Raw genomic sequence first — 25,259 nt, forward strand, 5'->3', positions numbered from 1 at the left:
TATTCTGGGAGGTGGGGAATTCTCGAGGCTACTAGGTTTGACTGCTGAGGCAGAAGAACCCAGAGCTGGTGGGGAAAGACATGGCTGTGATTTCCCCACGGACAGTAAACATGTCCTGCCAGCCGGGTCTTCCCCACTGAGGCCTCGCCATCAGCCGGACCCCCGAGCTTGCAAGAGCCACCAACCGGCTGCCAGCGTTTGGGGCCGCCTCCCGCCGCGCGGATCCGAGAACGGACTACACTTCCCGGCGTGCACCTCGGGTCGGGACCCCGAGGGGCCGGACAGCCAAGGGGACCTGGTCCCAGCCGCGTTAGAGGCTGGAGGCAGTAACAGCCACTGGGGCAGCTCCTATATTTCGCTTTGCGACGCCAGTCAGCCACCGTCAATCCCACCTTGAGCCGCGGACTCGCAGGGTCTGTGAGGAGCGCTTGGCCCCCTCCTCCTTCCCTCTTCCAGGCGTCCGGCCCACCTGGTCCCAGGGTCCGAGGCCAGACTTATCTCCCCGGGAGGATTCCTTCGGCCCCGCGGGGCCCCCACTGCGGCCCGAGGCTGGCAGCGGGGCTCTGGGGGCCAGGGGACAGCCTCGAGGCCGCGCAGCCAGAGACTACAACTCCCAGGCGGCACCGCGGCGGCGGCGGCGGCGGCGAGCACGTCACTGAGGCACCGCCGGCGGCCCGGGGAAGCGGCGCGGGCGGGGGCAGGGCTGGGGCCGACCGGGAGGCCGGTGCTGAGGATGGGGGCCGCCCGGCCGCCCCGCGCGTGAGAAGGCCGAGGGGCGCGCCACCCCGTCCCGGGGCGGGCGCCCCCCGGGCCCAGCCACCCCCACCCCACCCGGCAGTCGTGGCCCGGGATGCGGAGCCGGGGGCCGCCGGTGGAGCTGCGCGGGGTGAGAGGCGCGGGGAAGGGGGCTGCCTGCTTCCCTCACCCTCGTCCCCCACCGGCGGGCCCCGGCAGGAATTCGGGAGCCGCGCGTCCAGGCCCTCTTAGCGCCCTGACATTTGGGGGGGACAGGTGAACCCGCCGCCCTACCCGCACCCCGCCCCGCCTGGGCAGCTGAATCAGAGGGGACGACCCTGCCCTTTGAAGGAGGCTTTTTGTTGCTCCTGCGGAGGGCCCCCCCCCCAGCCATGGCCACCAGGAGCCCCCTAGAACCCGCAGGGACTGCCCCCCATCCTGGCCGCCGGGGCCCGCCCTCTGCATCCCGCGGGCAGCCAGTGTGAAGCGGCCTCCCGCAAGCCCCCGGCCCCTCCCCCATGGAGGAAGAGGAGGGGGGGACGGCCAAGGAGTGGGGCACGACCCCCACGGGGCCCGTCTGGACCGCGGTTTTCGACTACGAGGCGGCAGGCGATGAGGAGCTGACCCTGAGAAGGGGCGACCGCGTCCAGGTGCTTTCCCAGGACTGTGCGGTGTCGGGCGACGAGGGCTGGTGGACCGGGCAGCTACCCAGCGGCCGTGTGGGCGTTTTCCCCAGCAACTACGTAGCCCCCGGCGCCCCCGCCGCGCCAGCGGGCCTCCAGCTGCCCCAGGAGATCCCCTTCCACGAGCTGCAGCTAGAGGAGATCATCGGTGTAGGGGGCTTTGGCAAGGTCTACCGGGCCCTATGGCGCGGCGAGGAGGTGGCTGTCAAGGCCGCCCGGCTGGACCCTGAGCGGGACCCGGCAGTGACAGCAGAGCAGGTGCGCCAGGAGGCCAGGCTCTTCGGAGCCCTGAAGCACCCCAACATCATTGCCCTCAGAGGGGCCTGCCTCAGCCCACCACACCTCTGCCTGGTGATGGAGTATGCCAGGGGGGGCGCACTGAGCAGGGTGCTGGCAGGCCGCCGGGTGCCCCCTCATGTGCTGGTCAACTGGGCTGTGCAGGTGGCCCGGGGCATGAACTACCTACACAATGATGCCCCTGTGCCCATCATCCACCGGGACCTCAAGTCCATCAACAGTAAGTGGTGTCCTCCCCCCAAAACTTGCTTCCACAGAATCTTGTGAGGTCAAGTGTAGGTGGCGGGAAATGGGGACACCAGACGACACTGCCGAGGGCGAGAAGGGGCAGCAGTATACTTTCCGGGCCAAGTGAGGCAGGTCTTGGCCATTAAGGGAGGAAAAGGAGGCTCAGAAAGGTTGAGGAACCACCTGTCCCCTAGCCTACAGTCACAGTAGCTCAATAAATACAACCGGCCCTGCACTCTTAGCATAAAACAGCACAGATGCAGCGCCTGTCCTCATGACATTCACTGCCTAACCGCGATGCCAGAGTCTGCCAGGTGGAGACAGAAAGAACCTAGCCTGGAGTCGGGGTTGCTCGGCCTCAGCACTGTGTACATTTGGGGCCAGATGATCGTAGGAGGCTGTCCTGTGTCAGAGGCTGTTTTAGGAGCATCCTTGGCCTCTACCCACCAGTTGCCAGTAGCATCCTCGCCCCCATCCCCAATTATGATAACCGAAACTTGTCTCCAGACGTTGCCAAGTGTCCCCTGGGGAGGGGGAAGGGGTAAAGCCGCCCCCATTTGAGAACCGCTTCCTGGCGTCCTCCCAGGCCTCTCTGCCCCAGCTAGCGGAGGCAAAGTGGAGGTGAGGGAGGAGGAAAAGGGATGTGCCTTACGTAAAAGCTTCCAGGCTGCCTGGCTGATCCCAGGCTCTCAGAAGTTGATTGGTTGGTTGAATGGGAACTGGGGCCAGGCAGAAGGGAAGGCTCCCCAGGACCCCCATCTAGATCCAGGAGCTTCTTGTGATATTAGCACATATTAAGTGAGCATGTATTCTCAGTGGTTTCCGCCCTTTCTGTCCTCACAAGCTGAAGATCTCATTCATTCCCCACATATTTCCCGAGCGCCTGTTGTGTGCCACACCCTGCCCTGGGTCCTAAGTATATAGCAGGGGCAAAATCCTACCTTCCTGGCTCTCCTCCCATCCTTCCTCTGCCCCACCTCACTCCCTTTCCTTTCTACACTGATGTACTCATTCTTTTCTTTTTTCATTTGGTGTTTGCCGGGCCAAATCATGCGCTAAGGAAAGGGCTCAGCAGTGAATGAGGCCAGCGTGTGCCCTGCCCTCACCTGAAACGTGACGGGTTCCCTTTGCCCTCACCTTTGGACCCTCACATCTCATCTACTTCTGATTCCTGCCAATTCCGCACCTTGACATTTGTTTGAATCCATTCCGCCTTTTTTTTTTTTTTTTTTACAATGTTATTGCTCTACGGCCCACCACCACCAACGGCAAAGCCCCTGCAGCAGAGGGATGTGTGTTTCTTACCTTCCAGGCCTCGCATTTGGGCACTGAGCCGCCAGGAGCTCAAGGGGTGCCAAGCACTGTGCCAGGGCTGGGGAATGGGGCAGGAGACACAGATGGCTCCTGCCTTTCCTGAGGCTCCAAAATGCTGGGCAAATGGAGGCAGGACGGGCAGTGTGCTCCTCTGGAAGGCTGAGCATGCTCTTCTTGGCCCTTCCTCACCCCTGCTGATTCAACAGCCTGAAGGTGGGGTGTAAGGACACACACCTGTGCCCCCAGGGTTTCCTGCAGCCAGTGCCACCTGGACATAGGGTTGTTTGGGCTCTGTAGTCCAGGGCTTCCTGCTCAGGCAACGGGACAGCTCTGAGCCTGGGACAGGTCACAGGGCTTCCGCAGTCTGGCTTCCTCCATTCCTCTTTCCCTGAGGAATCCCTCACCCGGTGTCGCTCATACACTGGTTCATTCAACCAGTAACTTGTAAGCAGAATTAAGTATACGAGGCCCTGTCTTAAGCTCTGGGATGACTGAACCAGGCAAGATCTCCCCATATGGAAGTTAGAGGCTAATACTCGGAAGTAGATGATCGATGTTTAGATAGATAGATAGATAGATAGACAGATAGATGACAGAATTTCCATAGAGTATCCAGGGCTCTGAAGGAAATAAAATAGATCGAGGATGAGGCAGAAGGAGCTCCTTCAGTCAGATGGTCAGCGGAGGCAATCCTGGAGTGGAGACCTGACCAAAGACGACCCGGCCTTACGAAGGTCTGGGCAGGGCCAAGGTCCTGAGGTGGCAATGAGCACGCCTTGTTGGAGAAACAGCAAGGAGACCAGAGGGGTTGGAAGAGGAGGAATGAGGCAGAGTTAGGAGATGAGGTCAGAAACGTAGGCAGCGCCCAGGTCATGATGACCCTGGGGGCCGTGATGAGGATTTGGAGTATTTTATTCAATGCCATGGAAGCCCTTAGAGGGTTTCTAAGCAGGGGGTGACGCAGATGAAGTGTAAGGCCATAGTGTGTTCCTTTTGTCGCAGGGTCACCCCTCTGTTGCAGGGTCACCCCACAAATAGGAGAGGTGGGACCCAAGAAGGGAGAGATGGAGTCACGTGCTAGAGAGTCGAGGGAGGCCTCTGGGCTTCAATGATAGTAGAATTAGCTCACTGTTATGACGGAAGAAGTAGCCAGGAAGGATCAAAGATCCAGGTGGAGAAATAAGGGCCAATTATGGCGACATCATGCACTAATAATAATAGCTAACATTTTGTAAGGATGTACTGTTGCTTCAGGCCATAAATCCTTCCTACAACCCGCTAAGGTAAATATTACCACCGTCTCCATTTAACGGAGGAGAAATCTTAGCATTAAGAAGAATACATTAACAAGGTTATGCAGCTAATAAGTGGCAGAGCTGAGATTCAAACCTAGGCAGGACACTGTACGCTTTGGGGCCTCTGTTTGATAGAAGCTGGTAGAATATCATAGCAGTTAAGAGGTTGGGCTCTCAAGACAGATCTAGATCACGTCTTTTCTTTGCTGCACAGTTTTCTAGCTCTATGATCTTGGCCAAGGTCTTCATCTCTTTGCGCCTCAGTTTGTCAGTTGCTAAAATGGGCTGCTTTCCAGTTAATTCCTGTGAAGAGCTTAGCACAGTGCCTGCCATATAATAGGCTGCTAGTAAACACGAGCCATGATGACATTGTCGTTAGTAACAATCCCAGGCAGCAAGTTGGAACCACTCAATATATCCGTCCGATTTTGTCACAGTAATGCTACGAAACAAGCCACCCCTAAAACTCAGTGTCTTAAAACTTGATGTCATTTATTACTGCTCACACACATGCACGCCTGCTGGAGGGTAAGCTGATTTAGGTCGGGCTCAGGCAGAGAGGCTTGACCCCAAGTAGCTCCCACGTACCTTGGACCAGCAGGCTAGCCGAGCATGGTCTCGTGGTGAAGGCAGAAGCGCGAGAGCAGGCAGACAGGTGAGGCCTCTGAAGGCCTAGGCTTGGGGCTGACATTCTGTCCCTTCCGCCTCATCCTGTTGACCCAAACAAGTCATATGGCCAGCCCAAAGTAAAGGAGGGGGAAATACGCTCTGCCTCTTTCGGGGGGGCGGGGGGAAGAAATGCACAGTCACGTGGCAAAGAGTGGGATGCTGCAGAAAGGAGTAGAACGGGGGACCCCCTGAATGCAGTTTGCCACAGGGGGTAACAAAGACAAAGGAGAACCACGTTCTTCCCTTCTGCTTGTGGTCTGTAGTTCCCACCTCTGGGCTGGCTGGGAATCCAAGGCCTGGACCAAGAAGAACCAAGGCTTTGGCTACCGACCTTGCGATGAGCTCCCCAGAGCCCAGGTTGGAGTCAGGAGGGAAGCGGACCCAGAGGAAGCCCCTCCCCCTTCATGGCAGCCCCGGGTAGGGATTGGACCGCAGGGAGGGGTTTGAGGTATTTCAGCCGCAGAGGGAGACAGCTCCAGGTGGGGGAGAGAGCAAGTAGGGGGTTCCAGCCGAGACAGGGGCCAGGATGCTTGGGTCTGCAGTCCAGAAGCTCTGGGGTGACCCACCTTTCTTCCTCCCTCCCAGTCCTTATCCTGGAGGCCATTGAGAACCACAACCTCGCAGACACGGTGCTCAAGATCACAGACTTCGGCCTCGCCCGCGAGTGGCACAAGACCACCAAAATGAGTGCTGCGGGGACTTACGCCTGGATGGCTCCAGAGGTTATCCGTCTCTCCCTCTTCTCCAAAAGCAGTGATGTCTGGAGGTGCTGATGGGGGCGGCTGGGGAGTCCTGGCAATGGGGGAGGCGGGGGCGGGGGTCAGAGTGGGAGGGGTGGTCTCCCACTGAAGTGAGGATCCGGGCCTGGCAAAGGGGCCTGCTGGCAAGGTCAGGCCCTCCAAGCACCAAAGCAGGTGTCTGTTCTGTTGGCTGAAGTGGCAGCTGAGAAGGATTTGGATTCGAGTGGAAAATTCCAAAGATCTAGAGATAGGGTGTCAGCACCAGGGCCCTCAGACACCATCCAGCACATTGCCCCACTTGGCAGCAGGAAATTGAGGCTTTTGGAGGCATCCATCCATCCATCCATCTATCCGTCCATCCGTCTGTCCGTCCGTCCACACTGGGTGCTAAGGATACAGCAGGAAATAAAAGCAGACACATTTCCTGCCCACTGAGATAGTAAATAAGTAAATAAACATACAAGAAAGCTGGAGAAATCACTGGTTTTAAGTTTATAAAGTCGTAAAAGAATTTTCAAAAGATAGTGAGCTAATCCCCCAGCACAAAGCATTAGATAGTATTAAGAGCCAGGAGTTTGATCGAAAAGCCCTCTGAGGGCCGGAGGATGACTTTAAGGAAGGTTTTTCTGGGAAGTGATACTTGGGCTGAGTGTGGGCTGACAGGAAGGAGCCCCCCACCCACAGTTTGGGGGAAGAAGCTTCCCAGGCAGAGGGTACAGTGCCCACAAAGGAGACACCAGCGTAAGAATGAGCTTGGTCTGCTTCAGATAGAACCACAAGGCCACACGGCTGGAGCAGAGCAGGCAAGGAGAAAGGTGGTAGGAAATAACAGAGGAGAGAGAGCTGGGCGGGGACCAGACGCCGGGCTTTATTCTAAGCGCAGGGGAAAGCCATGAGTGGCCTTTACGAATGGCCTGGTCTGGCGAAGCATTGCAAGGCTCCCTCAGCTGTACAATCGGGAATGGATTGTAGGGAACAGGAGTAGTGGGGGCGAGAGGCCAGTGAGGGGGCTGTTGCTCTCCCCAGCCAGACTGGATGGGGGCAACAGAACCTCTTCACCCCCTGGCCTTCTCCTGGGAGGGAGCCAAACCCGGGTCAGACCTCAGCGGGGGCTCCAGACGGACAAGCAGGAAAGTCATGGCTTTGGGGCAGACAAATCAGACAGGAAGTCTCCATGAGAGCAGCACAGCCCTTTGGGGAAGGTTCTGAGTGGCTTTACGTTGAGGCATTCCTTGGTGGTACCCAACATTTAACAGAGCCAGATCTAAGTGGCAAGGAGCAGAAAACCCCAAACGCAAACAAACACATATAAAGCCCAGGACTGCTGTGGTGCCCCCGGCGACAGGATCCTGTGTCAGGGGGAGGGGTCCTCAACAGAGGTGTCATTGACATCAGGCAAGATCATTCTTGGTGTGGTCCCGCCCTGGACTTTTCAGGACACCAGGTATACGTAGTTCCGGCCCCCATAGGTCATCGCACTCCCCGGTCATTGTGACCATCCAAACATCCCCACGGGTTTCCAGTGATGTGGGGAGGTGGGGGATTCACGCCACGTCCAACTGAAAGCCACTGTTATTTTCCTCCACCTTGCATGGCCTCCATTCCCAAGCTCACCTCATCATCCAAAATGGCTGCTTGAGCTCCAGCTTTAAGGTCCACATTAGGAAGGACAGAAGCTGAAAAGACACCCCTTCTCTCTAAGGACGCTTCCTGGAAGTTAGTTGCAGAGGACACGTCCTCCTCCATCCCGCTGGCCAGAGCCATCGCCGTAGGGGTTTCCTTAGCTGCAAAGGAGGATGGAAAAGTATTTCAGACAGGATGCGCCCAGCTCTGGGTTGCCAGTGCCGCCCCGAGAAGGGAGGCCAGCAGCTGTAGGGGAGCAGACGTTGCGTCCGTCTTGCTCCGGGCCCTGGAACAGTGTCTGGCACGCAGCAGATGTGTTTATATGTCGAATGAATGTGCGTGTGGATGTGGGGGGAGCCCAGGGGCCTACTGCGTGCCAGGCGCTGCACAAAATGGTCATTAGGCTCCTGAGGGAGTTCAGTTTCCTGGAGAAGACAGACCTGCAGGCAACTAGCAGAGTGGTGCACGCCCCGGGGTCGTGTATGCAGTAAGGACACTGCCATGGGCGTCCAGCAGGCCTGAGTCCAAGTGTGGACTGAGACCTGGCCGCTTACTAGCTGTGTGACCTTGAGGCAGATAACTGAACCGCTCTGAGCCTGCACCTGCTGGTCGGATAAAATGGGGGTCATACCAATACCTTCTGCCTTACAGGGCTGTTGTGAGGATTACTGAGAGCGCCTAGCACGGTGCTGGCCTGGAGTAAGTGCTTTATAAATGTTAAATAGTGTTAACTGGTTTTTAGAGGTAAGTGCTGAGGGTTCTTGTGGGAACATAGAGGAGGGGCCTGTAACCTAGCTTTGGAGGCTGTGGAATCAAGGAAGGCTTCCTGGTAGAGAGGGCACCTGAATTCTGACTTAAAGGACAGTTATGCAAGGGAAGGATGTCCTCGACAAAGGGAACAGCATGTGCAAAGCCAGAGGTTAGGAAGAATGGGACTTTTCAACTTGCTCAGTGTGGCTGCAAGCTGACCCTGGGGTTGGTACAGGGGTGAGAGCGCTTAGAGGCAAGCCTATAGGGGTCATCAGAGGTCAGGACTAAGAAAAGTGGCTTTGCCCCATAAGCACAGGGGACACACTTAAGATTTTCAGGCAGGGGTGAGGGGGGAGAGAGCAAAGGCAAGACGTCAGAGAGAACCAACCCCACAACATCTATTTGAGATCAGGCCAGCAGAGGTCAATCATGTTCTTGTGGCCTCCTCAGCCAGGGCTGGACGTTGGGGTGAGGGAGGCCCACCAGGGGACCAGAGGCAGGGCTGGGGTGTAGGTGAGGATTGGGGTGGACTGCAGCATCACCCCTCCCTCTTCCCCACCTGCAGCTTCGGGGTGCTGCTCTGGGAGCTGCTGACGGGTGAGGTCCCCTACCGTGAAATCGACGCCTTGGCCGTGGCGTATGGCGTGGCTATGAACAAGCTGACGCTGCCCATCCCCTCCACGTGCCCCGAGCCCTTTGCCCGCCTACTGGAGGGTGAGCCAGGGCCCTGTGGAGATAGGCTCAGCTCGGGTGGCAGGGGCCCTTGGGCCAGGCCTCACCCCTTCACACCCATCCATCCCAGTGGGCCCAGGAGTGAGGGAGAAGGGGCCGCATCCATCAGACCACAGACTGCATCCAGGGCCCCCACACTTTTTCTCCGGCCAGACCCACAGCTCCTGAGGGCAACCTGTTAGCATTCACTCGTCCCAGGATTCCTCCCTGATCCTTGGTTCTGCCACAAGTGAGGGAGCGGGTCCCCAGGTTTCTCTCCCAGAGTTTCACTGAGTGAAATGTTGCCGGGTATTTGGGTCTTCTTTCCTTCCCCTCGGCTCTGTGGAAGTTGTTTGTCCACAGTCCCCTGAAGCCCTGCCTTCCACGGAGCCGGGTGATGCCCCAGAACGTGGCCACTGACACCTCACCCCCACCCCCACCCCAGAATGCTGGGACCCAGACCCCCATGGGCGGCCAGACTTCGGCAGCATCTTGAAGCAGCTTGAAGTCATCGAACAGTCAGCCCTGTTCCAGATGCCACTGGAGTCCTTCCACTCGCTGCAGGAAGACTGGAAGCTGGAGATCCAGCACATGTTTGACGACCTCCGGACCAAAGAGAAGGTGAAGGCAGGGGACGGGGTGGGAGGGATGGAGCGAGATCCTGCATTCCTGTGCCTTCGGTGGGGCAGAGACCCTTCCCCTGAGCCTCAGTCTTTGGGTCCCTGCAGGGCCAAGGGGGGCTTCCTTGCATACGAAGAAAAGGCACCCTGCACTGACATTCTTACAAGTGATACCGCCTGATGTGTGGGATTGATTCTAAGACACAGCAGCCAAAATGGGAGGGTGGGAGGGAGGGAGGAGACAAGAAGTGACATGAAAAAAGATTTGCAAAGTATGAATAGTTGATGACCTCGAATGATGAGTATATTGGGTGCTCTACTCTGTCTCTGGTTTTGTGGATGTTTGAAGTTTTCCAAATTGAGAGGCCAAAAAATTAAAAATCAAAGGGGAAAAAATAAAGCCACCCCTTTCTTTTTGCTAAAACAACCCCGTGTCCTGGCAGGACGCTGGGCTGGTAAAGAGTGAGTTGCCCCATCTCCAGGGGCGCTTGTGCTGTGCCCTTACCGACCCAGCAGCCCCGGGGTCCATCCCGGGGGGGTGGGGCGGGCAGATAGGTAGGCCCCCTCGGCCCAGCCCCCAGCCGCCCATCTGCTCCCCAGGAGCTCCGGAGCCGTGAGGAGGAGCTGCTGCGGGCCGCCCAGGAGCAGCGCTTCCAGGAGGAGCAGCTGCGGCGGCGGGAGCAGGAGCTGGCGGAGCGCGAGATGGACATCGTGGAGCGGGAGCTGCACCTGCTCATGTGCCAGCTGAGCCGGGAGAAGCCCAGGGTCCGCAAACGCAAGGGCAACTTCAAGCGCAGCCGCCTGCTCAAGCTGCGGGAAGGCGGCAGCCACATCAGCCTGCCCTCCGGTACCGCCCGCCGCCCGCCGCCCGCCCCCCGGAGGCTGCCGGGAGCAGCCCTGACAGGCTTTACCTCTTCCTTTTAGTTTGTAAACTTTTTTTTTTCTTGCTAAATATATGACCCATGTGGAAAAGGACCCGGAAACAGCACAGATTCAGGAGCGCAGATAATCACCCCCACGAGGGCAGAACCTCCACCGCCCCCCACCCCGGCCTCCACGTGCCCCCTCCCAGCAACACACAACACCCCCCACCCCCCCCCCACCCCCCGCCAAGAGTAACCTCTGTTTTGACTTTCAGGGCATTCACTCTTCTACTTCTCTTTATTGTTACGTCTCCCACACATTTTTTTTTTTTTTTTAATATCTTTTAGTCAGCTGCTTTTCCCCGCTTGCCAGTACTTCGTTGAGGAACCTCATTTATCCTGGGGCATCTCCCAAGGCGGGAGCAGCGGACGTTGCCGCTTGCAATCCCTGCCCCCCCCATCGCCTAACACGCCCTTCCATCCCCTGAATTTCCTATAAAGTGGTATTAAACCATGTGAAATTGCGGCCATTCAGCCCCTTTTGTTTCACGTGGATGGCAAGGCTTAATCAGTCGGTTCAGGTTTCGCCGGTGTTTTCCCGAAGCCTGCTTCCTAGGCACTGTTACGGTGCTGCCCGCCATAAGCACGTGACGTCTGCTCCACTCTGTCCCTGGGACGTTCCGAGCCATAGCGCAGTGCCCGGAACCGCGCTGGCCACCAGAACCCTAATGCAAGCCACGCGGCTCAGTGTTGAATCTCATAGCTGCCCCAAGAGCTGGAGAACAGGTGCCGTTGATTCTAACAATATATTGTATGTAGCCCGATATGTCCAAAAGGTTACCGTGTCCCATGTCATCCACACAGGAAACACTGTTAGGGGTTCTACCTTCTTTTTTCACACTCAGTCTTTGAAACGCACTGTACATGCTACAGTTAAAGCGCATCTCGGCCCAGGCGCCGCATTTTCATCAAAAATACTTGACCTGCGTTTGCATTTCATGAAATTTACAGTTGAGAAAGTAGATTCACACACGCTCAGACACACACACACAAAAGTAGATTCACATACCCAAATTGTTCCAAACGTGCTTCAGTGTTTCCAATAACCGCACTGAGCATCCGCTTTTAAGTTTAAATTGAAATTCACTGTAACCACACAGATGAAGTTTAAACTCTCCAATTCCTCAGCTGCAATCCCACATGGGAGGTGCTCCGTGGCCACATGTGGCTAATGGCCACCACATTGGACACTTAAGCCTAGATCTATAGTCAAGACTTTGTTAATTAGGGACCCAATTAGGATCCTTCCTCTCAGCCTCCGGCATGCACCAGAGGTCTCTGGAGGGCTCGTCATGGTCAGAAGGCTGTCCTTCACCCTGGAGTTGCCGATTCAGAAGGCCCAAGAGTGAGCACCCCCCACCCCCAGTCTCCAGGTGACCTGGACGGTTTGGGAATGCAAAACAGTGCTGTTCCCATGCCAGCACTCCTTCTATCCTTCTACAAAGGGAACTTCTCTTTGGTTACCCACGAAGCCATTTGCTCAGGAAAGTCTCTTTCTTTTCGCAGGCTTCGAGCATAAGATCACAGTCCAGGCCTCTCCAACCCTGGACAAGCGGAAAGGATCCGACGGGGCCAGCCCCCCCGCGAGCCCCAGCATCATCCCCCGGCTGAGGGCCATTCGCCGTGAGTATCTCTCTGGGCCCTGACCCGTCCGTCATCAACAACGTCCCCTGCGCACATACGGCATGTACTGAGCCAGAGGAATGACAGAGACAAGACAGGCAGGGTCCCCTCCCTGGTTCACATCATGGAGACAGACAATAGACAAGCCAACAAGTCAGGAAGCGGGTCAATTTCCTGTAGCGATAAGCACTGTAAAGGAAAGCAGGGAAGGGAATAAAAGAGCAAGATGGCTGTTTTCCATCGGGAAGACCTGTGTAAGGAGTTGGGTTCGAGCAGGGACCTGCGGGGTGAGAGGGAGGGAGGAGGGCCAGGATCAGAAGGAAGTATGTCCCTGCCAGAGCCGCCAGCAAGGGCCAAGGCCGGGGGTGGGAACAAGCAAGGGAAGGGTCATGTTTGGAGTTAGAGAACAAGGTCCCTTGGCTTGCTGGTGGAGGGTGGATCTGAGAGTGAGGCGAGGAGCGCAAGGCCCAGTAACCAAGTAGCTTCTCTTGGCCCAGTGACTCCTGTGGACGGTGGTGGCAGCAGCAGTGGCAGCAGCAGTGGTGGCAGTGGGACATGGGGCCGCAGTGGGCCCCCAAAGAAGGAAGAACTGGTTGGAGGCAAGAAGAAGGGCCGGACGTGGGGACCCAGCTCCACCCTGCAGAAGGAGCGGGCTGGAGGGGAGGAGAGGTACTGGCCGCTGGGAGCCCACTGCTACTGGCCCTGCCCCTGGCCCCCAGGCCCCCGCAGCCAGCAGGCCTGCACTGCAACCCCCTCCCCCCATCTCTGGTGCCCCTGCAGGCTGAAGGCCCTGGGGGAAGGAAGCAAACAGTGGTCATCAAGCGCCCCCAATCTCGGCAAATCCCCCAAACACACACCGATTGCCCCAGGCTTTGCCAGCCTCAATGAGATGGGTAAGAGGGTGAGGGTGCCTTTAAAATGCAGAGGGAGGGGTATCTAGAGGGAAACATAACCCAAGATGGGGGGGGTCCGACAGCACTGGACCCGTGAGTAGGCAACATTCCTGGAAAGGGGGGCAGCCCATGGGTGCAGGGTCATTCCCAGGGGCAAGGGGCTTTGTGGGGAGAAAGATTCCAGAACCATGTTTGGTGGGACTTGGTGGCCGCACTGCCGGGAGGGTCTTTCGGGGCAGTCCCCTTGCCACCAAGTCCCGGGGGAGGGGGGGTGCGGGGACAGCGGGGACCTCGGGGGCGAAGGCCAGCCCAGGAGGCGAGTGACCGGCCCTCTCCCGGTTGCAGAGGAGTTCGCGGAGGCGGACGGAGGCAGCAGCGTGCCTCCCTCCCCCTACACCACCCCGTCCTACCTCACGGTGCCGCTGCCAGCCGAGCCCTCCCCGGGAGCGCCCGCGCCCCTCTGCCGGCCGGGCCACGGCGGCCGGCGGCGCTGCGAGCTGGCTCTGCTGGGCTGCGCCACGCTGCTGGGCGCCGTGGGCCTGGGCGCCGACGTGGCCGAGGCGCGCGCGGCCGACGGCGAAGAGCAGCGGCGCTGGCTGGACGGCCTCTTCCCCCGCGCCGGCCGCTTCCCGCGGGGCCTCAGCCCGCCCGGGCGCTCCCCCGGCCGCCGCGACGACGCGGCCCCCGGCCTGGGCCTGGCGCCCTCGGCCACCCTGGTGTCGCTGTCGTCCGTGTCCGACTGCAACTCCACGCGTTCGCTGCTGCGCTCCGACAGCGACGAGGCCGCGCCGGCCGCGCCCTCCCCGCCGCCCTCGCCGCCCGGCACCAACCCGCTGGTGGACCTGGAGCTGGAGAGCTTCAAGAAAGACCCCCGCCAGTCGCTTACGCCCACCCACGTGACGGCCGCGCGCGCAGTGAGCCGCGGGCACCGGCGGACGCCGTCAGACGGGGCGCTGGGGCAGCGGGGGGCGCCTGAGCCCGCGGCTCCCCGCCCTGGTGAGTGAGGTGCCCCGCACCCAGGGCGCAGAAAACGACCCTCCTCCCCTGCCCCCACCAAGGTCCAAGGTCCCAGCCCAGCAGCCACTCCCTCAACGCCAGGGCGGCCTCCTGCTTAGCATGGGAGGAAGGGTCTGTGTGCCCAGGGTCCTCACCGCTGGGGGCATTGTGGGTCCCCAGGTGCTTGAGTCCCGGGATGCAGGAGAGGTGGCAAACCTCAGTGCCTCGAGGGGCCAGGCGGGTGACATTCGTGGCAACAGTAACGACTATAGCGAACACTCCTGTGCTAGACGGTTCCCTATGCATTTATTAACAAAGACAAAAACGATCAGCATAGGAGTCAACTACCTACTACCAGGCACTGTTTTATTTAACCCTCGCCTAGGGAGGTTGCTGCTGCCCTGCCCTCCAGAGACAGCGCTATGCCTCAGGTCTAGACGGTTCCCTATGCATTTATTAACAAGGACAAAAACGATCAGCATAGGAGTCAACTACCTACTACCAGGCACTGTTTTATTTAACCCTCGCCTAGGGAGGTTGCTGCTGCCCTGCCCTCCAGAGACAGCGCTATGCCTCAGGTCTCTCCGCCGGCCTGTGTCCCTGCACCCAGCACCTGAGAGGGGAGTTGGGGGGATGAGGGCTCTGTCTAGAGGGGTGACAAGGGAACAGGCTCTGACAGCTTAAGGAAGATGCTCAGAGTGGCTCCCAGATGAGTGAGCAATTAGGAGTGCTCAGGGCCTAAGTTAAGGTCCCACCTCAGCTGGAAAGCGGGCCCAACATCAGCAGGTGTTTCAAAAGAAGTCAGAAATTCCAATTCTCATGTAAAGGTCCTGGCTTTCCAATGCCACCCTCTGGCCCTCCCCATTGACCTCATCTGATCCTCTCTTACCAGGCCCTCGAGACCCCCTGGACTTCCCCCGCCTGCCCGACCCCCAGACCTTGTTCCCGACCCACCGCCGGCCCTCCGAGTTCCCTGGCCGCCCTACCACCCTGACCTTCGCCCCAAGACCCCGGCCAGCTGCCAGCCGCCCCCGCCTGGACCCCTGGAAACTGGTCTCCTTTGGCCGGACACTCAGCATCTCGCCTCCCAGCAGGCCGGACACCCCAGAGAGCCCTGGACCCCCCAGCATGCAGCCCACGCTGCTTGACATGGACATGGAGGGGCAGAGCCAGGACAGCACAGTGCCCCTGTGTGGGGCCCATGGCTCCCGCTGAGGCCCACCCTCCACCGCCCGCCTGGGCAGCCATGAATGTAGCGCCCCAGGCCCCGCCCCAGCCAGCCGTGCCACAAGGCGGGGAGAGGCCCTGGGCAGGATATTCACTCTATTTATTGGGGAAGGGGGGAGGGGGTCACTTAATTTATTCCTTTGTACCCCAGAGGGTGGGTCCCTGTGCCTACCCTGCAGTGGGGGGGAGGGTGGCAGGGATACTCAGGGACAGGGCATCATAGGGATTCGGCACAAAATGCAGCATTAAAGGTAACCCCTGCCCCTACCACTCTTGGCTGTGTCTTTCCCCAGCCCAGGCCCTGATCCTGGGTCATCTCCAGGAGGGCACCCCCACCCCACACTTCCTCCCCGAGCCTCTGGGTTTCTGAGCTCCAGAGGGCAAAGCCCGGGGCCCATGTTCCCTCCCTGGTCCCCACAAGAACACCACACAAAGCAGTTATGGTCACCAGTGACAAGTGCTTTACCAGCAAACACACGAGTCAGGGGAAGTTACACGGTGAGGTGGGAGTGGGGGGAGGGAAAGCCCCCTCGGTTGGCCTTAGCCAACGACATCCCGCGCCCCGGCCCCGGCCCCGGCCCCGCTGTCTTCCCGCTGGAGGCCGCAACGGTTCATCTTGAGCTGAGTCAGCTGGATGTACCGGAGGACGTTGGTATCTGCGGGTGAGGTGGGCACGGCATTATCTGGGGGTCCTGGGCCAGCGGCTGACATCCGCACCATGGCAGCTCACACCTCATTGTCCCCAGCCTTCAGAGGCTCCCCCACACAGCTGCTCATGCCAGAGCCCTTCTCCCAAAGCCCCAGCCACAACAAGCGGAACGGGGCCTTTCACACCTCCATGCTTTCGCTTTTGCTGTGCCCTCTGCCAGGAATGCCTCTGCTCAGAGACGGCTGTCATACTTCTGCCCACCTTCCGATAACATCTGCAAGAAGTCTGTTCCCTCTAACCCTCTCATCAGGAAAACTCGTCTTGCCTCTGCTCCCACAGCCCTGGGTCCTGCACCTGTTCTGCTCCCTTGTCATTGGCTCTCAATATTGTGTCTGTCCCCGCCCCGCCCCACACCCTGACTATGATGTCCCTGAGGGCAAGCAACAAGCCTCCAGCTCTGCCAAGCATCCCCCCCCCCCAAACCCAGACCCCATCCCTGCAAATTTATTAGCCTTGTCCGTCCTGGGGTCTGCCTCCCTGCAAATGCTCCGCGAGCAGTGGGTGGGTGAAGAGGTGAATGAATAGGTGAGTGGGTGAATGGGTTAGTGAGTGGATGAATGAGAATGGGGGTGGGTGGAGATGGGGGGTGAGTGGGTAGGGAGTAGCTGAGTAGGTGAGGAGGAGGCTTCGATGAGTCAATGACTGAATAGATGGGAGGTGGTTGGGTGAATGTCAGGGGAACATGGGGGAGGGGAGGGGAGGGGAGGAGTGAATGAATGGCTGGTGAGTGCCTGAGTGGGTGTGTAAGGAGTAGGTAGATAGAGAAGTAAATGCTGGGGAGGAGGCACAGCACTTCCTCGAAGCAGCGCTGCCCCAATCCTTCCTTGTTTCCTTGCTTCCTCTGGCCCTCACCTGTGGGCTCCCGGCTGCGGGCCTCCTGCAGGTAGCGCAGCGCGCGTGCATAGTCGCCCAGGTGGTAGAAGGCAATGCCGGCGCGGTAGGTGGCCTTGAAGTTGCCCTGCTGCTTCTCCAGGACCTTGAGACAGTACTCACGCACCCGCTCATAGTTCACCAGCTCCGACTGCAGCAGGCAGGCTGTGGGGACACCGGACAGGTGCTCAAAGAGCCTGGCAGCACCCCTAGACCTCACCTGACTTCTAGGAGCCAGGCCTTCAGGCTACAGGAACCCCCAGCCCTTTCCCGTCGCTGAGCGGGGCCTAAGGGTCAGGCCCCCGGGGCCGCCGATCTTCTGACCAATCAGGATAGAATCAATCTGCGCCGCCGCTAGAGGGAGCGAAAACACAGACAGGCGCTCCCGGGCGATTAGCGGGGAAGTTTCTGCAGGGGAGAGTACTAAAGGCTATCTCAGGTGAGGGAGGGGCGTTGAATCGCTAATCCAGGATAAGATTTTTCTCACCTGACGTTCGCAGGTGACAGCCCAAAGCCCATTTCTTGCATCCCAGCCCTTCCATCCCTGTGTTCCCCTACACCCTGAACTCCTCTCCTTGATAAGCTCCAGGGTCTCTCTTCACAGACCTCAGGTCTGGGCCCTTCAAGCCTCCAACCCCCCGCCCAAAGCTTCATGATTGCCCGTCACTCCCCACCTCTCTCCGTATGCATCCTCTGCGCCCCCCCGACGGCCCCATACCCGTGAGAGAGTCATAACATTCCACCTCCGTGTTCTCCACCAGGCGCCGCTGCTCCTCGCTGAGGCGGGCTGGCCCCGGGCTGCTGGCGGGCCCGGGGGCGGGGGCGGGCAGGCCTCCAGGGCGGGCCCCCTGAGCCGCCTTCAGCTGCAGCAGTGCCCGATGATACTTGCCGATGGCTTCCCGGAACTTCTTCTCTCGGTAGCAGCGCTGGCCCTCCGCCTTGAACGCCACGGCGGCCCGCAGGCTGCTGTCGAGCGCCGCGCCCAGGCCCCCCGACGGCTCGGGGGCAGGGCTGGGCCGAGCCGAGCCATGGCGGGGGCCCGGGGCCGGCGGGGAGAGGGCGGGAGGCGGGCGCGGCGGAGGCTCCGGGGCAGCGCTGAGCATCAGCACCGGGGACAGCGCGCCGCGCTGCATTGTGGGAAACTCCTGCGGCCGCCGCTGCAGCTACCGCATCGCCCCCCGCGGGGCCGGTCCCCACCCTTTCTCCGCCCCCGCACCTCCGGCAGCCGACTCCGCCTGCCCCCTATGGGTCTGGAGAAACCCCTCAGGACTTTCCCTTCCTATCCTCCAAATCTGCCCCAGCCCTAGTTCTCCAACCGGCCTCTCCCTTCTTCTCACTTACCTCCCACCCTCCTGCCTGCTCTCCTCCTCCCTGCCCAAAGCTCCCAAAGCTTTCTGGAAGGAAAAGACAAGTCTGGGGGAAAGAGCTGGAAGATACCAACCTCGTGGAAAGCAGGTTTTCAGACCCCTAGGCGTTTCACATATTTAGATAAGAACACGGGTTATGGGCTTGGGCTGCCCAGATTCAATTCCTTGCTCTTCTCAATAGTTGTAGTACTTGGACAAATCACCCAAATTACCTGGAACTCTATATCCTCATCAGTACCATAGGACAATGATAGCAACTTGGAAACTCATTTGTTTATCTATGCAACAAATATTCACTGATATCTTTTCTGTGCTCAGCTCTGGTCTGGGTGATGCCAGGAAAGAGCAGGGACTTAGAGAGCCTCAGCCCCTACCCTCACTGAGCCCCTAGTCCAGCGGGGAGACAGACCAGTGACCAGACAGTGACAGCACTGATGGGCTAGCCTGGGAAGCTCTGGCAAAGTGGCCAGGGTGGGACAGGGAAGGCACAGGCAGTGGGTCGAGCCCTGCATGGGGGAGGCACAACGGGCTGTGAGGACCCAGAGGAGGCGCCTGCCCTAGACTGAGGTGGTGAGTGAAGGCTTCCTGGAGGAGGGGATAACTCAATGAACAAAAGAGATCTGCTTCTTGCTCTCCTCGAGCTCACTGTCTGGGTAGGAAAAGCAGTGGGAATGCAGACAAGCAACAGCCCAGAGTGAGCAGCACAATAATACGAGAGTGTACAGAGAAGGAAGCACATGAGAGGCTTTTAAGAGAAAAACAGGGTGAATAAGATGGTTGATCTCCAACCCTCCTTAGCTGCTCACTTGGTGGTGGGACCTTGGCTTCCCCCTTGCCTTCCTTCTGGGTAACCTGGGAATAACGAGTGAGTTTACTTCAGAGTAGTCATAGGGACTGAATTACGTTGCGCAGATAAAGCAGTTAGCTTGGGGCCTGGCACAGGAATGGACAGTTAACAAGCCCCGTTTCTTATCACCCATGAGACTGTGAGGTCTGTGATCATAAGTGCATGGCTGAGTCAGCATCCATGTAGAGTTGCTGAAGGAATAAGTGAAGGGATAACTTTATGTGCTTCATGTATTACCACCCTCTCCCGCTCCCTGCCAGACCCTGGCTTGGGCCTCAGCCCCAAGCACCAAGCTTCTATTTCCACTCTCCCCTCCCCCTGCCACTGCACATCCTCTTCCTGGAGGCCACATGGCAGGTCCCACCCAGCAGGTCCAAAACTGAACACAGCACCTTCCGTCCCAACGGCAATATTTGCTTCCATCTCTTATCGAGCTTTGCTGAATGAGTCTCTCCCCTCTCTGGTCCTCCAACCATGAACATCTCCAGGGCAAAAACTTCCTCCTCTCTTGCACCTCCAAACCTAGGCTTGGTTAAGAGTCTAATTAATATTCCTGAGGTTGAATTCCTGAGATCACCCCAGCCGTGTTTTTAGTTAAAAAACGTGGAGGTCCATTGGTTTATAACAAATATTTTCTGAGCACCTGCTAAATAGCTAGGTGCTGGGGGTTTGGCAGAAACAGGGGACAAGTGTGCCTAGCTCGCAGTCCTGCTGGGATGCAGTGCTAGCAACTCCATAGGACCTACTAGGTGTCAAGCACGGTCCTAAAGCTCTACATCTCTATTAACTCACACCCACAGCACACCCCTAGGAGACCGGGGCTGCAATTTATACCTATTCGCACCGTGGCACCCTAGGGGTTAAGTAAATCAGATCCCATTCATAGAACACATGCTATCCAAGACCCATACTATCCCAGACTGATGACTCCCTGTGATGTGCTGGGCTTGTGCAACCATTACAAAATATTGAATTAGTTGCTAACATATGGAAGTAGAGATACTTATGGAATTGTAGATTTTCAAATTCACGTGAACAAAATCTGAAAATCTGGCACCATTGACGTAGCATTCCTTATGACTGGGACAGCTTCCCACAGTCCCCATCCCTCCCAGTTTCTTCTCGACTCTGAGACGGAGAACCACTCAGGTTGCAGCATCTCTGTCCATTTATCTCCAGCAGGCAGTCGCGCCGGGGATCCTAGTTTTAGCTCGCGGAGCCGCGCTTGCGGAAGTCCGCCAGTGCCCCCTAGCGGAAGGGTCCAGAATTTGCAACGTGTCTCCCGGCAGCCATTAAGGGACTCGGTAAAGAGCATCCAATCAGAAAGATGAGAGGCCTGGAAAGTGACCGATCAAAAGCGAGACAGGGGTCGGAATTCGCCCAATGAGGACAGAGAGCGCTCAAAATTAAAAACAAAAACAACAAAAACAACAAAAACCTCTTTTATTGAAGTGGGAAACGGATACACACGGACAGTCTTTTTTGATGGGGTCTCCCGGCTCAGGGAGGCCCGGGCTGGGGGCGGCGGAGCAGGCGGGCGGCGGCGAGGCTGGTGCCCTGGCGCTGGGGCCGCGCGTACTTGAGGAAGATGGCGGCGCGGCCGGGCGCGGGGCCTCGGAGCGCGGCGCGGGCCATGCACGGCTCGAGCGGGCGCAGCTCTGCGGGGCTGCGGCGGGGAGACGAAGAAACTGAGGCGGGGGCAGGGGCAGCGGTGAAGACGACCTGTTCTCGGAGCTGGGGGCGCGAGGCTGAGAAGACTCGTTGACTGGGGTCCCCGAGGACCGTTCAGGGGCTCTCTCGAGCCAGTGGAGAGCCGGAACCTCGGGGAGGGACGGAGCGGGGCTGAGGATGCAGACATCCAGCTGTACCCCGGAGGATGGGGGATGGACTGGGAGAAAAGAGGACTCACCCCGGCCTCCAGTGACATGGTTAACAGGGAGGGGGGCGCCCCATTTGCGGCCATCAGGGGAGCTGGGGGACTCGAGGTTGGCAGACCGCTCATTCTCAACCCTGGAACGCAGTTAGGATCTTCCACCCAGGGGCAAGGTTAAGGGTCCCCAAATCTGGACAAACCCCTCATTCTCTGACAGCCCCCAGACTAGGCAGACACACCATTTTCTCACATCCAGAAAAATCAAGTCTAGGTGCCTCCTGCCCGCCATGGTCTCTCATTCTAGGAGATGGGAAAGACTGGCAAGTAGGTTCCTGTAGCCACAGAGGCCCTCCCCTGGAGCCATACCTGTAAAGCGAGGGCTCGAGGCCGGAGCCCGCCCCGTCGAGCAAGCGGTGCGCCAGGCTCAGCGCCGCAGCTGCGCGCCGACCAGGCTCCCACCCTGCGGCCTCGGCCTCCAGCAGAGACAGCTCCAGAAAGTAGGTGGCAAGTAGCATCACCTGCCAAGCCCCCGCCCCCGGGGAGGTCAGGCCACGCCCCTAACCCGGTACAGGCCACGCCCCCACCCGCGCAGGTCTTTCTCCCCCCGCCCCCGCCCCCGCCCCGCACCTGGGGGCTGCTTCCGGCCAGCGCGGCAAGTAGCCCGAGGCAGAGTAGCGGACCCGGGTGGTGCAGCCGGAAATCCAAGCGGCTCAGGATGCGGCGCTCGGCGCGCAGAAGCTCGGCCCGCGAGAAGGAGCCAGCGCCGAGGAGGCAGAGGGAGGCCGACTGCGGATGGCGGGGAAAGGGGTGGGAGAGTCTTGGACCCCGGCTGGTTGCTCCCTGCCCTGAGGCGCGCCTGGGATCGGTTCAGTCTCCGTTCTGAACCTCGATTTCCTGGTCTGTAAAATGGAGCTATTGATTTGTTGTGTGGAAGCCACGGAGAGCAAAGGCTTCAGAACAGAAAGACCTGGGTTCAAGTTCAAACCCTACCATTTTCACACCGTGTGACATGGACGTCACTGAAACAGACGGAGTTTCCTCGTCTATAACACGGAAATATGACTCCGTACATCTCCAGGCAGCTCTGATAAGGCTCCCTCTAACTAGTGGAGCACTACAGCGACTATAACTATTCAAGACTGAGTCCAAGTCCCACCTGCTTTGGGCAAACGTCTCCCTCTCTCTGGGTCTCCTCCTCTGCTAAAAGGACGCATTGGAAGCCCTGGTCTCATACAGATATGCTGGGATTCCAAGAATAGGTAAAGCGCTAGCTCGGCATACAGTAGGTGTTCCATCTATGACGCGACGAGCGAGGGTTCCACCTTCCCAAGCCCCACTCCAGAGAGTACCTCAGGAAGCACGCACTCTTCCATTTTGCAGGCGACGAACAGGCAGGCCACGCCCAGCAGCTGCAGGCGGTGTAGGCGCACTCGGCGGGCGCGCAGGTAGGCATCGAGCAGGTGCACCGCCAGGTAGAGCGTGTCCCCCGCCAGGCCCAGGTACTCCTGGGGAGGGACGTGAGTGACCACCAGGGCTCTAGGCTGCGACTCGGGCTCAGCGCTGCCCCCTGCCGGATACGTACGTGCACCTGAATCAGCCAGTCCACCACTAGCGCGCGCATCTCTGGGGTCACGGTCCGGGGCAGGGCGCTCCAGGGCAGCGCGCGGCACACCTGCGGTTGGGCAGGAATGGCCTCACTCTCCACACGTGCCTCGGCTTCTCGCCTGAGCTCCAGCCCCAAGTGCAGCAGCCTCCTCGCACCAACTGGACCAAGCGTGAGCGCCACACTGCAACTGGCCTCCAACGTCTTCTCCAAATGTGCTTCTATTCCTTATCCGCATTAGAGCCTTGGACTTTGTTCGGGACGCCTCCCCACTCCACCTCTCCAATCTGTAGCCCCCATGGCCACGGCTCTTCCTGAGCCTCTCCCCCCTGGATATCCAGACCACTAGTGGTCACCAACCCTCAACCCATCCTCCTCAGAGCTCCCAGAAGGGTCTTTCTAAAACACAAAACTGGCCAAGGAACTCCCCAGCTTAAAACCCTTCCACGGCTTCCAGTACCCTCAGGAGAAAATCCTAATTGCTAGCTCTCAGGCACCGCCCCCGGCGCCAACACCACCTCTTTCCCCTCTCCCTTCACAACGCACACTCCAGCTACACCAGCCTTCTCTAGCCCTAGACTAGGACAGGCTCACTCCTACCCCAGGGCCTTTGCACTTATGCACCGTTCCCTCCACCTGGAATGGTTCTTCCCCAGGTCCTTGCATTGTTGAAACCTCAGCTCAAATTCCCTGGACTTTTCCTCTGCAGAGTTCTCCCTGCACCCACCCCACTCTGTGTCAGCACTTTATGGTCCTCGTAGTATTTTCAGTCTGGAGACATCTGGTGTTTCCTTTTGTGTTCTGTTTGCCTCCCTAGGCTGCTGGCCCCACAAGGGCAGGGATTTCTCTCTGGATCACACCTGCATCTCAGTTCCTAACAGAGTCCCTGGCTGGGAAGAGAGACTCCCACCCACTTCAGTTTCTGAAACGACTGCATCCCTGCAGTATTTCTTCGGACAGTTTCTATCCTGCACAGGTATCTGGAGGTGACCGGGTGTGCACTTTGGTCTCCCTTCTGCTATTACCGCCTACGTTTGCTTGGTTGTCCACAATGAGAGCGGACCACGTTGTTCATCACGGCATCCCCAGGGCCTAGAATATGCTCAGAAACATTTGTTAATAAGTTGCCAAGGGTTTGTAAACGAATACATGGGAGGGACGAGTAGAAGGGGCTGCAGGCAGGTGGGAGTTCGGGAAGGCTTGTGGAATGGGTGTTGGGCGAGCGGTCAGCTTTCGCCTCGTCCAACCCGAACCCCTCTGCTGCCCTCCGGGGCTCGCTCACCATGACTTCGGCGAAGATGTCCCCAGCGTACTCACGCTCTCCCTCCAGCCCCAGCGCGCTCAGCGCCTCCGCCAGCCCCGGTGGCGCGCGCGGCCCAGGGGGCCTCTCCCGGCGTCCTAGAGACACACTCGTGCCCTCGGGGATGCTGTCTGGGCCTAGGGCGCTGGGAGGGGCGGGGGAGGCGGCGGCGGGACTCTGCAAGGGCGAGGGATGCGGCTCAGCGCCTGGAGGGAGGCCTGAGCCCGGAGGCGGGGCCCTGGAGGCTGCATCTCACCAGCATCCTCCACGCTGGCGTCGGGGGACCAAGCCGAGAGGCCCTCTTCCTGCTGGAGCGAAGGATCCGTGGCGGGCGCTTTAAATTGTGCCTGCACGCATGCGCGCTGAGCACGCCTCACAGGGGCAGGTGCAGAGGTGATGGCGAATACTATGCAGGTTGGCTCTGGCCCCTCCGAACCTAAGGTCAGGCAGCTGGAGTCAAATCCTCTTCCTGCTACTTATTATAGGATCAGAAACAGCCCCTCCTACTTATTATAGGATCAGAAACAGCCCCTCCGAGGCTCCCTTTCCTCAGCTATAAACTAGGGATTGTTTCAAAACTAGTAAGACAAGTGGCCAGCGATGGGTCTGGACTAGCACGGCGACCTCCTCACTGCTCCCCGTTTCCCACCCCCATTGTCTGTTCCCCCAATGCAGCCAGAAGGGATCCTGCACACACCCAAGTCAGAGCACACTCTGCCTCCGTTCAGAACTCCATCGTGGCTCCCATCCCCCTCAATTTGAAAGTCCTTGAGGTCCTTTATTATCCTCCCACCCATCCCCACACACCTTTGAGTTCATCTCCCAACCCTCCCCCCAACTCCTGTCTCTCCTGCCCCACCAGCCTCCAGGCTCATTCTCACCCACACCAGGCACGCTCCTACCTCAGGGCCTTTGCCCTTGCTGTTTCCTTTGCCTGAGATGCTCCTCCCTCAGACATCCCTCATTCGAGGTATTTACTCAGACGCTACCTTCCCTGTGAAAAGGGCTATCCTGAGAATTTCCTATCACCATTCTTTGTAACTTACTCTCTCCTTAGCACTTACAGCCCGATCTTATTTACTGTCTCTCTCCTGATGAGAATGTGAACCCCAGGAGGGCAAGGCTTGTCTGGTGTTTTGATTGCTGTATTCCCAGTGCCTAGAACGGAGTTTGGCATGTGGCAGGTACTCAAGAAATATTTGTTGGATGAGTAAGTGAACAGGCTGGACCTAACTTAGAACCATGGCCTGGAAGGGCATCTCTGAGGAGGTGATGTTGGAGTGAAACCTGAAAGGCAAGGAGCCAGGAATGCAAAGGGAGGGGAGAATATTCCAAATGGTGGAAACAGCGTGAGCAAAGGCAC

General features: G+C 58.6%; 3 protein-coding genes across 3 annotated transcripts; 1 reads left to right on the forward strand and 2 right to left on the reverse strand.

The window, feature by feature from the left end:
• The first annotated feature begins 259 nt into the window (after positions 1-259).
• Positions 260-15,594, forward strand: MAP3K10 (mitogen-activated protein kinase kinase kinase 10). The gene is made up of 10 exons (XM_045785372.2): positions 260-1,935; positions 5,807-5,987; positions 8,900-9,048; positions 9,491-9,666; positions 10,266-10,512; positions 12,095-12,211; positions 12,709-12,880; positions 12,992-13,104; positions 13,450-14,100; positions 14,993-15,594. Exons 1-10 carry the CDS (start codon positions 1,254-1,256, stop codon positions 15,313-15,315), a joined length of 2,811 nt encoding a protein of 936 aa, XP_045641328.2. The 5' UTR covers positions 260-1,253; the 3' UTR covers positions 15,316-15,594.
• A 171-nt stretch (positions 15,595-15,765) lies between these two features.
• TTC9B (tetratricopeptide repeat domain 9B) lies at positions 15,766-18,046 on the reverse strand. Its single transcript, XM_045785395.2, has 3 exons — positions 17,625-18,046; positions 16,889-17,071; positions 15,766-15,983 (listed from the first exon to the last, which is right to left on the reverse strand). The coding sequence occupies exons 1-3, from the start codon at positions 18,037-18,039 to the stop codon at positions 15,868-15,870; spliced, it is 714 nt and encodes a 237-aa protein (XP_045641351.2). The 5' UTR covers positions 18,040-18,046; the 3' UTR covers positions 15,766-15,867.
• Positions 18,047-20,546: 2,500 nt separating this feature from the next.
• On the reverse strand, positions 20,547-24,219 carry CCNP (cyclin P). The gene is made up of 7 exons (XM_087870788.1): positions 24,153-24,219; positions 23,879-24,073; positions 22,576-22,665; positions 22,343-22,498; positions 21,621-21,779; positions 21,360-21,511; positions 20,547-20,786 (listed from the first exon to the last, which is right to left on the reverse strand). Exons 1-7 carry the CDS (start codon positions 24,156-24,158, stop codon positions 20,621-20,623), a joined length of 924 nt encoding a protein of 307 aa, XP_087726914.1. The 5' UTR covers positions 24,159-24,219; the 3' UTR covers positions 20,547-20,620.
• Positions 24,220-25,259: the final 1,040 nt, after the last annotated feature.

Source organism: Ursus americanus, chromosome 21 (assembly GCF_024610735.1).
Source record: "Ursus americanus isolate L20-20 chromosome 21, mUrsAme1.1.p, whole genome shotgun sequence".
Classification (NCBI taxonomy): Eukaryota; Metazoa; Chordata; class Mammalia; order Carnivora; family Ursidae; genus Ursus; species Ursus americanus.

Excerpts from the sequence above, each read along its gene's own strand:
- CCNP (XM_087870788.1), bottom strand. Across the intron at positions 22,666-23,878 it reads ACATCTTCGCCGAAGTCATG|GTGTGCCGCGCGCTGCCCTG; the intron begins GTGAGCGAGCCC and ends GCCCAACCGCAG. Across the intron at positions 21,780-22,342 it reads AAGAGTGCGTGCTTCCTGAG|TCGGCCTCCCTCTGCCTCCT; the intron begins GTACTCTCTGGA and ends CGCCATCCGCAG.
- TTC9B (XM_045785395.2), bottom strand. The coding sequence starts at position 18,039 with ATGCAGCGCGGCGCGCTGTCCCCGGTGCTGATGCTCAGCGCTGCCCCG. Across the intron at positions 17,072-17,624 it reads ATGTTATGACTCTCTCACGG|CCTGCCTGCTGCAGTCGGAG; the intron begins GTATGGGGCCGT and ends GTGTCCCCACAG. Across the intron at positions 15,984-16,888 it reads CCGCAGCCGGGAGCCCACAG|ATACCAACGTCCTCCGGTAC; the intron begins GTGAGGGCCAGA and ends CCTCACCCGCAG.
- MAP3K10 (XM_045785372.2), top strand. The coding sequence starts at position 1,254 with ATGGAGGAAGAGGAGGGGGGGACGGCCAAGGAGTGGGGCACGACCCCC. Across the intron at positions 5,988-8,899 it reads AAAAGCAGTGATGTCTGGAG|CTTCGGGGTGCTGCTCTGGG; the intron begins GTGCTGATGGGG and ends CCCCACCTGCAG. Across the intron at positions 9,049-9,490 it reads CTTTGCCCGCCTACTGGAGG|AATGCTGGGACCCAGACCCC; the intron begins GTGAGCCAGGGC and ends CCCCCACCCCAG.